Source organism: Schistocerca piceifrons, chromosome 8, assembly GCF_021461385.2.
Source record: "Schistocerca piceifrons isolate TAMUIC-IGC-003096 chromosome 8, iqSchPice1.1, whole genome shotgun sequence".
Classification (NCBI taxonomy): Eukaryota; Metazoa; Arthropoda; class Insecta; order Orthoptera; family Acrididae; genus Schistocerca; species Schistocerca piceifrons.
This window is the reverse complement of record NC_060145.1, coordinates 336,212,726-336,227,485: the sequence shown is the minus strand read 5'-3', so window position 1 is coordinate 336,227,485 and position 14,760 is coordinate 336,212,726. Positions and strand designations below refer to the sequence as shown.

The 14,760-nt window shown below is 42.6% G+C and overlaps 1 protein-coding gene across 1 annotated transcript in view; it reads left to right on the top strand.

Annotated features, from left to right (window-relative positions):
• The window catches only part of LOC124711800 (tryptophan--tRNA ligase, mitochondrial), a 73,407-nt gene that overhangs the window by 54,842 nt on the left and 3,805 nt on the right, over positions 1-14,760 (top strand). Inside the window, exon 6 of the mRNA XM_047242023.1 lies at positions 11,489-11,759. Coding sequence (XP_047097979.1) covers positions 11,489-11,759 — 271 coding nt within the window. The remainder of the gene's footprint in view (positions 1-11,488; positions 11,760-14,760) is intronic.

The window sequence follows — 14,760 nt, the reverse complement described above, 5'->3', positions numbered from 1 at the left end:
AAAGCCCACCTCATTATGTTTAAGAGTTAAAAACTTTAACAATACATCTAGTTGTTTTACAAATAATTCAAAATGCCCACCTGAACCTTGGCATATCTTGACTGTTCTATGAGCTTCTGAAAAATTTCTACTTCTACTCACTGCAAAATCTAAGTGTCAGTGTTTTGTATTTTGTATTTCGTCTTAATGTAAATGGCAATTCTGTTTACAACTTCACTTTCCAGACTACTTCATGCTCCTTGTGTAACTATTACTTTTAATGTAAAGTCCATATTTCACATGGGGCTAGCAAAACATAATGAAGTACACAACAGTGTTTAAGTCTTAGACAAATGAATCACAGTCAGGCAACCATACTGCGTGAATGATTTGCATGTGACCCATCATATGGGTTGGTAGCACATTACAAAAAAATTCAGTTTGAATGATAAAAAAATAATTTAATTACAGGTAAAAAGAGACTAAAAACATTTGCATCATTATTTTGTGACGTTTTTCCCAGTTAAGCAGTGATGCCACTTAATTTCAAGAACTAATGTGCTCATTTAACGTGAAAATTAGTGGAACTTAAATTTTGAGAGCCATCTATATTTAGTCTGTGGTGAACTACTATTGTTGGGAATACACAGCCAATTCAAAATTATATATTCTGTCTTTACCATACTTGATCCGAGGAAATATTAGAATAGACAACAATAAATATCATTTAGCATAGCTTTGGTTAACATTGGCTTTGTGCACTGGTTGACAAAACAACAATACCATGATAGTTAAGTTAGAGTAAATACCTCGCCTATATATATATTATATATATATATATATATGTGTGTGTGTGTGTGTGTGGGGGGGGGGGGGGGGGGGGGGTGTATGATGAAGTCAAGGACATCCTGCTTAAATCGTGAGTTTGGCCTTCATGAACTACCACACCATGTAGTAGTATTTCTGTACCACAGTTTATTTTAAAGTAATTGTATAACTACATAATTAGATAGTTATTTTCTTTTAATCCATTGAAGATTTTCATTGTCATATATTGGGGAGTCAGAGTAAATCATTTTCATCGACATAAAATAAGCACAAAATTAAGTTTATTTCTTTTTGTTGCTGTAGAAAAAGATTATTATTTCATAGACATGTAGGGAGAGTATAATTGAAAGTTACAAGTTTTTAAATAATGGATGACATAATTCCCTCAGATGTGCATTCCACATATTTGTGATGACGTTTCTTATAGAGCTTGAGTATATATGGGATGTTACTCAAATTTCTCATAAAATATTTGAATATCTCATTCCTGATTCAAAAATAAATGTGGTATGCAATGTTGTGTGTGTTCGTCAGTGTCATTGGCTAATATTGGGGTGGGGGGGGGGGGGGGGGGAGGGGAGGGAGGGAGGGAGGGAGGGAGGGAGGGAGGGGGTTCTTGGAAAAGTATGTTACACATTATGATGACAGGCAAGTAACTTTTACTGAATGCTGCACTACACTTCAAAGTGACACAGACACGTGAGACTGTTATTTGACATAGTCTCCTGTTCTGCCAGTCCTATTCCATGATGATAGAAATCTACTCTTCGGTCATGGAAACATTCAAGAACCAATACGTGAACATCTTCATCATTGAAAAATCTCTTTCCCCCACCCAAATGTTCTTTCAGCTTGATGAAAATATTGAAATTGCGTGGTTGAAGATATGGACTTCCTAATTGACACAACCCAGTCTAACATTTTTTTGCACAATAATTGTAGTGCACCCGAATACTTCAGTCTTGGAGTATATTTCCAGTTGCTGTGCCCCTTCACTCTCACACTGTGATGCACTTGTTACCTGTACCACAGCAGAACTATCTCCGCAGGACACCCCGAACTTGTCAGACAACATACCATTCTCTGTGTGCAATGGTCTTAGAGTGGGACAACATATGTAACTTACTTTCCAAAGTCCCTACATATTCGCTTTACAAATGCAAAGCTACATAATTTACTGGACAAGTACACAAATATGCGTATTTTGGTTTAAGTTCTTTTACAGGCATAATCCTACATATGTGACTGATTCACTTATGTTATTCCCTTATTTTTATGACTTATTTTAATTTCCTAGATTTTTGATTCCTGGTTCATGAGTTTTACCATATTTATAGTGTGTGTTGCTAGGATGGATATTAGTGACCATATTTTGTTCTTTTTGCCTCCCTGTCTAAAATGCAGTTGTTGAATCTTAAACAGTTGGCAAACCTCTTACTGTCAACTGTGAACAAACAGTATTTTTCTTAGTATGTTCATAATACAACACTTAGTGACAATTTTATGTAGACTCTGGTGATATTTTGAAAAAAAAAAAAAAAAAAAAAAAGTAAGCACAGCAACACACAAACTACAGTTTTCTTTTCCTTCTTCCATTGGCACTACATCTCTGGATGGGACTTGGCCCCCCTCAAGAATTTTCTGCCATTCCTCTTTGGACTTCACCGTGGACCTCCAGTTATGGCAACAGACTCTGGCAGCATTCTCTCCGACCTCATCGCTCCATCTCAACCTAGGTCGTCCTCTTGCTCTTCCTCCTCCAGGTTCAGTGCAGCTGGCTTTCCCTGCACAATCTGTCTCATCGAGTCGCATTATATGTACAGCCCATCTCAGTCTCCACAGCTTTATGAACTTGACCACATCATCCTCCTTGTAGCAGTCATAAAGTTAGCCATTTCTTCACCTTTTCCAGATCCCATTTTCATATACAGGTCCAAAAATCCTCCCCAGTATACTTCTTTCATGTGATCTCAGTTTGTTTTCACCCTACTTTGTAATTGTACATGTTTCTGAGCCATAAGTAAGTACTGAGCATATCAGCATTTTGTTAAGTCGGCTTTTAGTCCCTCGTGATATAAGCCTGGATTTAAAATGTCGCAACATTCCAAAGTAGCATCAGTTAGAAGCCCTTATGCAAGCCATAATTTCAGTAAAGGTGCTGCCATTTGCTTTATCTTTGAGCCCAGATAGGTGAAACATTCCACTCGCTCAAATGTCATTCCATCAAGAGTTATTGTGGGCTGTAATGGTTGGTTAGTGCCATTATACATATACTTCGTCTTTCCTTCATTAATACTCAGGCCCATCTTGTCTGCATTCAGTTTTAGAGCTGAAAATGCACTTTGTAGATCTCTAAGTGTTCTGCTCATTAAAACCAAGTCATCTGCATCTCCCAGCAATTGTACAGACTTATAGTAGATAGTTCCTCTTGTCTGGTTACCCAATTCACGTACCACTTTTTCAAGTGCCAGGTTGAAAAGTAGGCAGGAAAGCCCATCTCCTTGCCTTAGCCCAGTTCGAGTGGGAAACTGAGGTGATAGCCTTGACTGCACTCACACGGTACACTGGGGATACTTTAGGGTGATCTCTATTAAACACACCAATTTTCCAGGCACTCTAAATTCCTGCATTGCCTCATAAAGTTTGGCCCAGTTTATTGTATCATATACAGATTTAAAGTCAATGAAAAGATGGTGCACACTAACATCGAATTCATTGGTCTTTTCTGCTGTTTGTCGGACAGTAAATACCTGGTTTACAGTTCCTGGTCTGCATCCCACATTGATAGCTTCCAATAATATCTTTTGCTGTAGGTGAAAGTCTACTAAACAGAATATTTGATAGTACTTTATATATAATATTTAAAAGTGTTATGCCTCTGTAGTTGCTGCGTTCAAATAGATCTCCTTTCTTATACAGCAGACGCACTATCCCTACATTCTATTCCTCTGGTAACTCTTCCTTTTCCCAGATGAGGCACACAATCTTGTAGATCCTATGATTTAGCTCAACTGCTTCAGCTTTCAATAGTTCAGATGCTATTGTCAGTCCTTGGTGTCTTATTGTTCTTCAATCGGGCAATTGCTTTGTTCACTTCTCCTTGGGAAGGGGGAGGTACTATGGCATCATCTTCTGGAGCGACTGGGATATCTTCAATGGGGGGACTCTGAAGTATCCAACAGTTCACTGAAATATGTTACCAAACGCTAAAATACCTCTTGGTCATCGTTTAGTCATGTCTCATTTTTACTTTTACACAGGTTGATGTGCCGCTTAAATGCTCTTCTTTCGTTATTAATTTTCTGATAAAATTTTCTAACTTCATTTGTTTTTCTAAATGTCTCCAGTTCTTCAGTCTGCTTTCTTTCCCATTCCCTCTCCAGTGGAGTTTCTTCTCTTCTTTCCTTTTATCTTGATACTTTTGTACTGCTAAACGAGTATATGATTTCTGAAGCATTTTCCTGTATGCCAGATTTTTCTCCTGACTTATCCTCTTACATTCTTCATCAAACCAGGAATTCTTCAGTTGTTTTCCTTTTCTCCCTAGCACTTTTTCTGCTGCTGTAATGACAGCATTCTGCATCAAACCAGGAATTCTTCAGTTTTCCTTTTTTCCCTAGCACTTCCTGTGCTACTTTAATGACAGCATTCCTGCAAGTGTTCCGTTCCTGATCCAGGTTATCACTTACACTAGGGGTGTATAATGCAAGATTCTCAGCGACCTTCTCAGAGTACGTTTTAGAGATGTCTTCATTTTTTAACTTCGATACCATATACTTACTTTGAGGTGTTTCCTTGACTTTTCTTTCATTGGTTATTCGAGTTCTTAGTTTCGCAATCACAAAGTAGTGGTCTGAATCTACACTAACTCCTCTGTAAGTTCGTATATCTAGTAAGTTTGAGGAATGCCTGCCATCAATAATTACATGATCAATTTTGTTGCAGGTACGCTGATCAGGGCTACATCATGTTGCTTTATGAACCCATTTGTATGAGAACATAGTGCTACCTACAGCAATTTTACGTGACAATGCAAACTGAATGACTCTGTGGCCATTGTTATTTGTGTATTCATGGAGTCTGTGCTTTCCTGTTGCTGGGATGTAATGTTGTTCTTTCCCCATCTGTGCGTTGAGGTCTCCAATAATTATTTTAGTGTCATACACACGGCATCTGTCATAAGCTCTCTCGAGGCTCTCAAAGAAGGTGTCTTAATCCTGGTCATCTGATACTTCTGTGGGTGCATGTACATTGATCAATGAATAGTCTGAGAATCAGGTCTTCAATCTCATATGTGAGATCCTAGATGTTATTCCAGTGAATCCACTCACTAAGTGTGTAAATTTTTGTCTTACTGCGAACCCTGTACCAAATTCATGGTGGCTCTCTGAACCATGGTAGAAAATTATCCAGTTTCCCATGTCAAGCACTCCATGTCCAGTCCATTGTATTTACTGTAGGGCAATTATGCTTGCCTTGATTTTATCGAGTTAATCTAGCAGTGACCTCAAGGCCACCGCCCTGTACAGCGATTGTACGTTCCAGGTTTCAATAAACACATCATTTTTTCATTTTCATTTGCCTTTAACAGTACAATGTCGTCGTCCATAAATCCGTCCAGCATCTTTGCTCTGAGGTTTCTGCACAAGAATTTTTTTTTACAGGAAGGGGTTCATAGCTGCTTGACCAACCCCCAACTTGGAGGGCCAGGATTTGTATGAGGTTTACTCCTTTAGGGAAGCTGGCTTCACTGCGCCTATAGAGCCCTCCCAGCCCTATGTTGTGGGACACACTTTGTCTGGCTCATTTGTCAAGACCACTCCAGCTACCACGGGGCCCCAACCTTTTCAGCACTTTTTCCTTTCCATGCTGCATGTCCGTCCTCTTGCTATCCCTTTTCCCCTCCCTTGGGGAACATGTCTGGGGTATTAGTGGAAACGTTCTGCATTGTGTTGCTGACCTGTGAACAGTCTCGACTTTCTTTTTGGCTCCTTTTTTCCTTTCTTTGTTTCCCTTCTCCTCTCATTCCTCCGCTTTGGCATTTGAGGATCCTCTTTTTTCTTCTTCCTCCCTGTGCGCACCTGAAGGCCAGCCCGCACGTCTGATGCGTAAAAGGTGACTGTATAACACGTAATTCCTAGCCCTGGGTCAACAGGTGGGGTTCGCATGTACCCCCGGTACAGCCCAGGCCCAGGGAGGGGTGATTGCCTGAGCTGTGACCTTTGCAGATTGCCCATTGGTCCCTTCGTCAGGTGGTGTTCGGGAGGCGTGAAAAATCACCTAAGGTGGGTGCGCCCCCTTGTGTAGGGGGCCCCCAATTGGAAGGAGCGCACCATCGGAGATGCTGGCAATCATGGGGGATTTCCTCGCGATGAGTCACTCGTCCTCTCCATCGGCATCGACAAAACGAAAACGTAATCAGGCTACTGATTTGAAGACCCTTCCCGCTGCATCGCGGTTCCTTGTGGTATCACATACTGAAGATGGTCAGTCCTTTGCCAAAGTCAGTCCGTTTATTGTTCAGAAAGGTGTTGATGCCATTGCTGGCCCTGTGAAATCCTGCTCTAATTTACGGAATGGCACTTTGATTTTGGAGACGGCTTCTGATGATCGAGCACAACTACTACTTGGTGCGTCGCTTCTCCACGGCTACCCTGTTCGTGTCGAGGCACATAGAACTTCGAATTCTTCCCATGGTGTAATTTACACCAGGCTGCTTTACGGTCTAACCGACGCTGAAATACAATCTTACCTCTCTGATCAGGGTGTCATTGCCGTTCATCGTGTGATGACAAAGGTCGATTACTCCTTGTGCCCACCTGCACTCTTTTCCTCACCTTTGATAGGATGGTGCTGCCATCCAAGATTACAGTAGGCTACGAAATCATCATACTCTGGCCGTACATTCCGAATCAGATGCGCTGTTACCAGTGTCATTGGTTCAATCACACTAGAACATCATGTCCACACTCCGGTCAAATGCGTAATATTTGGCAGGGGTGCACACGAGGGCAAATGTCTGCCTCCTCCCTGCTGTATCAACTGCAAGGGAAGCCACGTCGTTTCATCCCGGGATTGTCCCGTGTATCTAGACGAGTGGGCTGTTCAAGAGATTCGGGTAAAGGAAAAAGTGCCTTACACAGTAGCTCGCAAGTTACTGGCTAGCCGAAAACCCTGTGTTCTCCCGTCTGGCACTTATAGTTCAGTTCTTGTTACGCCTCACTCCATGAAGGTGAAGCAACACCGTCCCCCTGTCCCCCTGTGCAACAAACTGTCAAACTCTCGCCTCAAGAGGTGAAGTTACCCACTACACAATCGGCAGGCAGGAAAGGCCAGAGGGAGTAGTCCCGAGACGACTTCCTCTGTCTCTCCAGCCAACCAACACCCAAGTCTTCCCCTAAGCAGAAGGACTCAAAGAAGTCCACTAAAGACAAACCGTCTTCCCCCTTCACCAACTTGAAGATTCTGCTTAACAGTGTCGCCATGTTGTTGCTTAGCCCAGCCAGCTTTTGTCTCACCAGTGGGCACCACCAACCATTTTTCGGTGTTGGGCTCCACTGACTGACCGCACAAGCACGCCGATGCTTGTCTGGACCCCATAGAGCAGAATCCTTCTGCATCTGTGCCCTGTTGTAGTGGCTCTCCACCGGCTGTCCCTCGGCAGACACTGAGTTGACACCCCTACATCTCTTCCTCCTCATGACTGTCCTCCAATGGTACTTTCGTGGCCTTCAGTCCCACCAAGAGGATTTACGGCTGCTTCTAGCATCGCAGCACCTCTTGTACTTTGTCATCAGGAAACGAAATTGTGCCCTCAACATGCTTTGAGGTTCCACATTGCTTACCGATTCATTTTGACCTTCCCCCTGAGGTCGACTCCCCATATCATGGGAGCGTCATGCTGCTTATACGGGATGACCTTCATAGTCAGTCCATCTCCCGGACTACCCATCTTCAAGCTGTTGCCATTCGCCTCTTCCTTCCCCTCCTGACTTTCTCCCTCTGTACCTCCGTCCTTCGATGTCACCAGGGCCATCTTCATTCAGCTTCTTGGGCAGCTACCTCCACTATTTTTGCTACTTGGTGACTTTAATGCACATCATCCCCTATGGGGTTCTCCCAGGACCTGCCAGAGAGGTGCCCTCTTGGCCGACATTCTTAACCAACTCAAACTGTTCTGCCTTAACACTGGTGCACCCACTTTCCTTTCTGACTTGTCGCACACCTTTTCCCATTTCAACCTACCCTTTTGCACTGCCCAGCATGCCCATTGTTCTTTCTGACGCCTAGTGACCATTTCCTGTGTGCTCTCCATCTGCTGACTCCAACCCCATCCACATGAATGCCCAAATGGCAGCTTACTAAGGCTGACTGGGGGCTTTACTCCTCCCTGGTGACCTTTGCAGAACAAGATTTCCTCAGTTGTGATGACCAGGTGGACCATCTCACAAACGTTATCCTTACTGCTGCTGAGCGTTCCATTCCTCGCACTTCCTCTTTACCATGTTGTGTCCCAGTCCCTTGGTGGACTGAGGCATGCCGTGATGCTCTTCACGTTTTTAACCACCACCCTACGCTGGAAAACTGCATTCATTATAAACAGATGCGTGCAAAGTGTCGTCGAGTTCTTCGGGATAGCAAAAGAATGAGTTGGATTTCGATCACTAGTTCTTTTAACAGTTCCACACCTTCCTTTGTTGTGTGGGCAAACCTCCGACAGCTCTCTGGCTTCCCACTATCATCTTGCCTTTATCCATAGGAAATGAGTGGAGGCGGCTCAGGCGATACCCTTCTCTTCTCCGAATCGTGAGTTCTACAATGTTGCCTTCACTATGAGGGAGCTAGATCATGCTCAGTTCATCCCGGTCCTCTGCCGCAGGGCCAGATGCTATCCACATTCAGATGTTGCAGCACATCTCTCTTACGGGCAAGCACTTTCTGCCTAACACATACAACTGCATCTGGGCTGAGGGCACATTTCTTGGGTGCTGGTGTGAAGCCAGGGTCATAACCATACCTAAGCGGGGTAAGGATAAAAGCCTTCCTTCTAGCTACTGCCCCATCTCTCTTATCAGCTGTGTTTGCAAGGTGATGGAACGTATGATTCATGCCCAGCTGGTGTGGTGGCTTGAATCTCGCCATTTACTCATGAATGCGCAGTGTGGATTTTGTGTGCGGCATTGACCATCTCGTTACTTTGTCCATCCGTGTTGTGAATGGTATTCTGCAGAAATCCCAGAATGTGGCTGTGTTTTTCGACATGGAGAAGGCCTACGACACCTGCTGGAGAACTGGTATCCTCCGTACTCTTTACACTTGGGGCTTCTGTGGGCCCCTGCCCAGCTTTCTTTGGGTATTTTTACAAGACCAAGTTTTCAAGGTGTGTGTGGGTTCTGCTTTGTCTGACATCTTTATTCAGGAAAATGGTGTGCCTCAGGGTTCCGTCCTGAGTGTCATCCTCTTTGCTATTGCCATTAACCCTATCATGGCCTGTCTCCCGCCGGGCATTTCCTGCTCCCTTTTTGTCGATGATTTTGCCATCTGTTGCGGTTATCCCTGGACCTGTCTCACTGAGTGGTGTCTTCAGCACTGTCTTGATCGTCTTCACTCCTGGAGCATCGCCAACGACTTTCGCTTTTTCAATGACAAAACATTCAGTATGAATTTCTGGTGGCACAAATGGTTTCTCCCACCATCTCTACATCTTGGGCCTGTTGCCCCTCCATTCATTGACACTACAAAATTCTTGGGTCTCATGCTCAATAGCAAACACTCTTGGTCCTCCCATGTCTCTTACCTGGCAGCCTGCTGTACACAGTCCCTCAGTGTCCTCCGTGTCCTCGATGGTACTTCTTGGGGTGCCGACGAACCACCTTCGTCCGTTTGTACCAGTCCCTTGTCTGTTCGAAACTCGACTATGGGTGCTTTGTTTATGTACCTGCATGCCCATCTCTTTTACGCTGTCTCAACACTATCCATCATCGTGGCATCCATTTGGCTACGGGTACCTTTTACACCAGCCTGGTTGAGAGTCTGTAAGCTAGAGCTGCTGAACCACCACTGTCCTACTGCCGTGACTTCCTCCTCAGCAGGTATGCCTCCTTCTTTAATGATTCCTTAGATAGTCAGCATGGGGCTTGTCCCTCTTCCCTGTTACCTCCTGGCATCTGCTTTCACCACTTGCTACGGCAGCTTAACTTCAAGCTACCTGCAACTTTCCCTGTGGGTGTGAACCCTTCACTACCTTGACTTCGTGAAGTGGTCCATGTTAACCGTAGCCTTCATTTGCTTCCTAAGGACACTACTCTAGCCTCGGTCTATCGCCTCCTGTTTCACGACATTCGCATGGAACTTAGCAATAGTACCTTTGTATAACTGATGACTTTCGGACTGACCGTGGGGTCGGGTGTACATTCGTCATTGGCACCGTGTCTTTCGCTATTGGCTTCCGGCCCACTCCTCAGTCTTTACAGCCGAGCTTTTTGCCTTTTAACAGGCCACGGAGTACATCTGGCGACACAGCCTTCCCAATAGTTCTCTGCTCAAACTCACTCGGCACCCTCCAAATTCTTTGTGCTCTGTGCACTGTTCATCCCTTGATGGAGCCAATGTCACATTTCTGTGGGTCCGTGGTCATGTCGGTCTGCCAGGAAATGAGGCTGCTGATGTTGCTGCCAAAGCTGCAGTCTTACCTCAGCCCGCGAGTACCTATATTCCGTCCAGTGATATCTGCATTGCCATCTGTCAGGCGGTGGTGTCCCTTTGTCTTTGCCAATGGTTCTCCCTTCACAGGAATATGCTTCGGCCTATTAAGCCTTTTCCGGCACCTCGGACGACCTCCTCTTGGTCCTCCCGCTGGGAGGAGATTATTTTAACTCGGCTGCGTATTGGGCACTGCCTTTTTAGCCATTTTCATTTGCTCAATAGCGCTGCCCCACCACTTTGTACGCATTGCGCCCAAATTATAACTGTCCACCACTACCTGCAGGAATGACCTTTTTTAACTAATTTACGTTCCATCTTGGGTTTGCCATCCGATTTATCAGCTGTTTTAGCAAATGATGAGTGGGCTGTCTCCCATGTTTTGCTTTTTATCCAGCAAAGCAATATGGTGAAGACCATTTAATTTTTAGTTTTGGAGCTCATTTTTTAAAGCCCTCTTTCCACGTGTGTTGTTTAGATGTCTCCTATTCTTTCCATTGGGACTGACATATAGTCGTTTCCCTTGTCTGTGTGTTTGCGTTCTATAGTTTTGACTTGGGCGCATATGACGTCAGTTGTTTTTTGCACCCTAAAACAAATCAAATAAGACCCTGCCAGTAGCTATGCTATTGCTGACACAACCCTTGACTTCATCAGAGCACGCACTCTCTCCCACTCGGCACAAGGTACCTTTGATAAGGTGGTGTCCCCTGTGAAGGACAGTTTTCTTTTCCACTTAACAAAATATTTGCATCTGTACCTCTAATGGCATGCATATTTTCCTTATCTTGTTCTGCCCTCCTCATGATCTAAGCATTTTTTTTACCCACACAGCAGAGTCATAATATTTTGACTGGTAAGTGCATTTGATATTTTTCATAAAGTGAATTCAGAATTATAAAATATATAATTTCATCAGGAACAGCTTATGTTGTTCAGATTCAGTGACTGTAAAATGCGATCTTTAAATGTGTACTAGGTGGGAGCAGCAGCAAAATTCGTAGCTTGCGCAATCCATCATCCAAAATGTCAAAGTCTGAGGTAGATGTGCGTGGCCGCTTGCAGTTATCCGACCCTCCAGAGGTGCTGAGAGACAAGGTGCGGAAGGCAGTCACAGATTGCACCTCAGCCGTAACATTTGAGCCAGAATCTCGTCTCGGTGTGGCCAACCTCATAGTGATGCACAGCCTGTCATCAGGAAAGTCTCCAGAAGAAATTTGCTTAGCAGCTCAAGGACTTGATACTGGAAGGTAAGCAGAGGGCACACTCTGGTGCAATACATGGAGAAAAGCTCATATAATATGAACTGTAATAATGTTAAAACAAAAGAGATGACAGTTGTATGGACCATTAAGTCTTGTGATAATTTTTTGGTCTCATGACAGTGACTGAATTCGATTACTGGGTGTTTGATTGATCAGAATTGCAAAGATAATGTATCTTTTGATGTTACAGCAAGCATAAGCAATAATGGCTCCACAGTTCACGAAATATAAAAGATCAGAGAAAGGAATGACAGCTCAGTTATACTGTCGAAGTCACTTCATCTTTGCATAGCTGTTACAACCTACAAACATTTGAGCCTTGGTCCCTCTCAACAATATTTACTCCCCATATGCAGTGTGTAGTTTCTAAAAATTGTCAGTGCCAGAATGAACCTTTTCAATGATACAAACCCTCCATCCCAGTCATAAAAATTGCAAGTTTCGATCTTTGAATACTTGTGACAAAATCTATGACAAATCATTTTTTACAAAATACTAATCTGAAATTCAGATTTTTAAGCATAATTTCTTATAATCAAAACAATGAAACCATAAGATTTAACATAAAGGCAATATGTACCACACACAACTTCAGAACAAAGCTTAGCTTATCTAGGTTATACTGCAAATCTCTGAGGTTGCTGACAGTTCTAAATAGTCGGTCGACACCAAGGTTATTGATATGTGCCAATCACAACTTCGGAACGATGAAGCGCAACTTATCTTGGATGAGCTCTCTCTCTCTCTCTCTCTCACTCTCACTCACACACACACACACACACACACACACACACACACACACAGAGAGAGAGAGATTAACTATACCTTCATGTCGTAGAATTAGTAACATCAACTTCTTTTAGTCAGTTTGTGCTGTAGTGCTATTTCCTCTCTGTTAGATTCAATACATCTTGATTCATTATTTAGTACACCCATCTAATCTTCTGCACTCTTCTGTAACACTGCATTTCAAAAGGTTCTGTTCTCTTGTTGTCTGAACTGGGCACTTTCCATGTTTCACTTCCAAATGATGGTACACTCCAGGCACAATCTTTTGAAAAGATTTCCATATTTTATATTTATATTTGACATTGATATATTTCTGTTTATTAGACATTTAGCATCTAATTTCCTAATCCAGTTGCTCTAGCATCACCTAGCTAAATTCAGATACAACCCATTGCTGTAGATTTTATTTTGTTTGTCTCATTAACAATTTTTAAGATGTAATTCATTCTATTAAGCTTATTTTTCTCAAGTCCTTCGCTGTCCCTGGAAAAATTAAATTCCATCGGCAAATGCTGAAGTTCCTTTTTTTCCTTTCTGAAAATTAATTCCTTTTCCACATTACTCCTTGATTTCATTTACTGCTGGCTCTTTATACAAATTAAATAACAATTAGATCAGGTACTAATGTGCCTCACTCCTTTCTGAACCATTCCTTCCCTTTCATGTCTTTTGAATCCTAGAACAGCAGTCTGGTTTCTGTATAATTTGTAGATAACATTTTACTCATTTTATTTTAACTCTAATAACATCAGTATTAAAGAGTGTATTCCCATCAACATGCCAAGAGGTAGAATGAATTTTCACTCTGCAGCAGTATGTCAATGTCAAAAACCTTTACAAAATCTAGAGGTGCTATAAATCATAGTTTCTTTTTCTTTAACCAATCTCTTATTTAAGTTGTGTTCTTGGTATTGCTGTGTGTGTTTCTACATTTCTTCAGAACCCAAAGTATTCTTCCCCCAGGTCTACTTCAGCCTGTTGTTGCAACCATGTCTTATTAAGCTAATGGTTCAGTCACCTATATCATACCGTATATCCTGGATACCAGTGTAGCAGTTTTGTTGTCATTGATTCACCCACCAAACTTAATTAATTATTCAATTCATTCACTTACATTTCATGTTATGTGTATCCTGCCGTATGATGAAAGAGAGCTTTCATGGATGTTGAACAACTGAAATTATGAATTAACAGAGAGAAGCAACCATTGCAGACTATTTCTATAAAGATACAAACAATTACTAGTGCTAAATACTCACATTGATAACTGTGGGTATTTCTTCTAGGTTAATAACTAGAAGGAAAAAGCTACAGTTAAATATAAAAAACTACTAATAGTCCAGAGAGAATGTTGTTTACTCCAGGTGTGTTATTTCAGTTTAGGTTTCTCAGTGTTCTGTTAAATTTTCGCATTGTCACACTACCCCTCTCCCTCCCCTTCTCCACGAAGTCTTCATCCAGTTCTTATCTTTCTGTAATATTATCTTCAAAGTTGTTCTCCCTTTGTGTAGCACTTCTATATATTCCTTCCAGTGTACCATTCTTTGTGCTTAATACTGGCTTACCATATGAGATATGCATACAGGCGCTTTTCTTTTCTACAAAATTTCTTTAATTTTCCCTTATGCAATTATTACCTCTAGTAACAATAACCGAAACGGCCTTGCCGTGCCGGTACTGCGAACGGCTGAAAGCAAGGGGAAACTACAGCCGTAATTTTTCCCGAGGGCATGCAGCTTTACTGTATGATTACATGATGATGGCTCCTCTTGGGTAAAATATTCCGGAGGTAAAATAGTCCCCCATTCGGATCTCCGGGCGGGGACTACTCAAGAGGATGTCGTTATCAGGAGAAAGAAAACTGGCGTTCTACGGATCGGAGCGTGGAATGTCAGATCCCTTAATCGGGCAGGTAGGTTAGAAAATTTAAAAAGGGAAATGGATAGGTTGAAGTTAGATATTGTGGGAATTAGTGAAGTTCGGTGGCAGGAGGAACAAGACTTCTGGTCAGGTGACTACAGGGTTATAAACACAAAATCAAATAGGGGTAATGCAGGAGTAGGTTTAATAATGAATAGGAAAATAGGAATGCGGGTAAGCTACTACAAACAGCATAGTGAACGCATTATTGTGGCCAAGATAGATACGAAGCCCACACCTACTACAGTAGTACAAGTTTATATGCCAACTAGCTCTG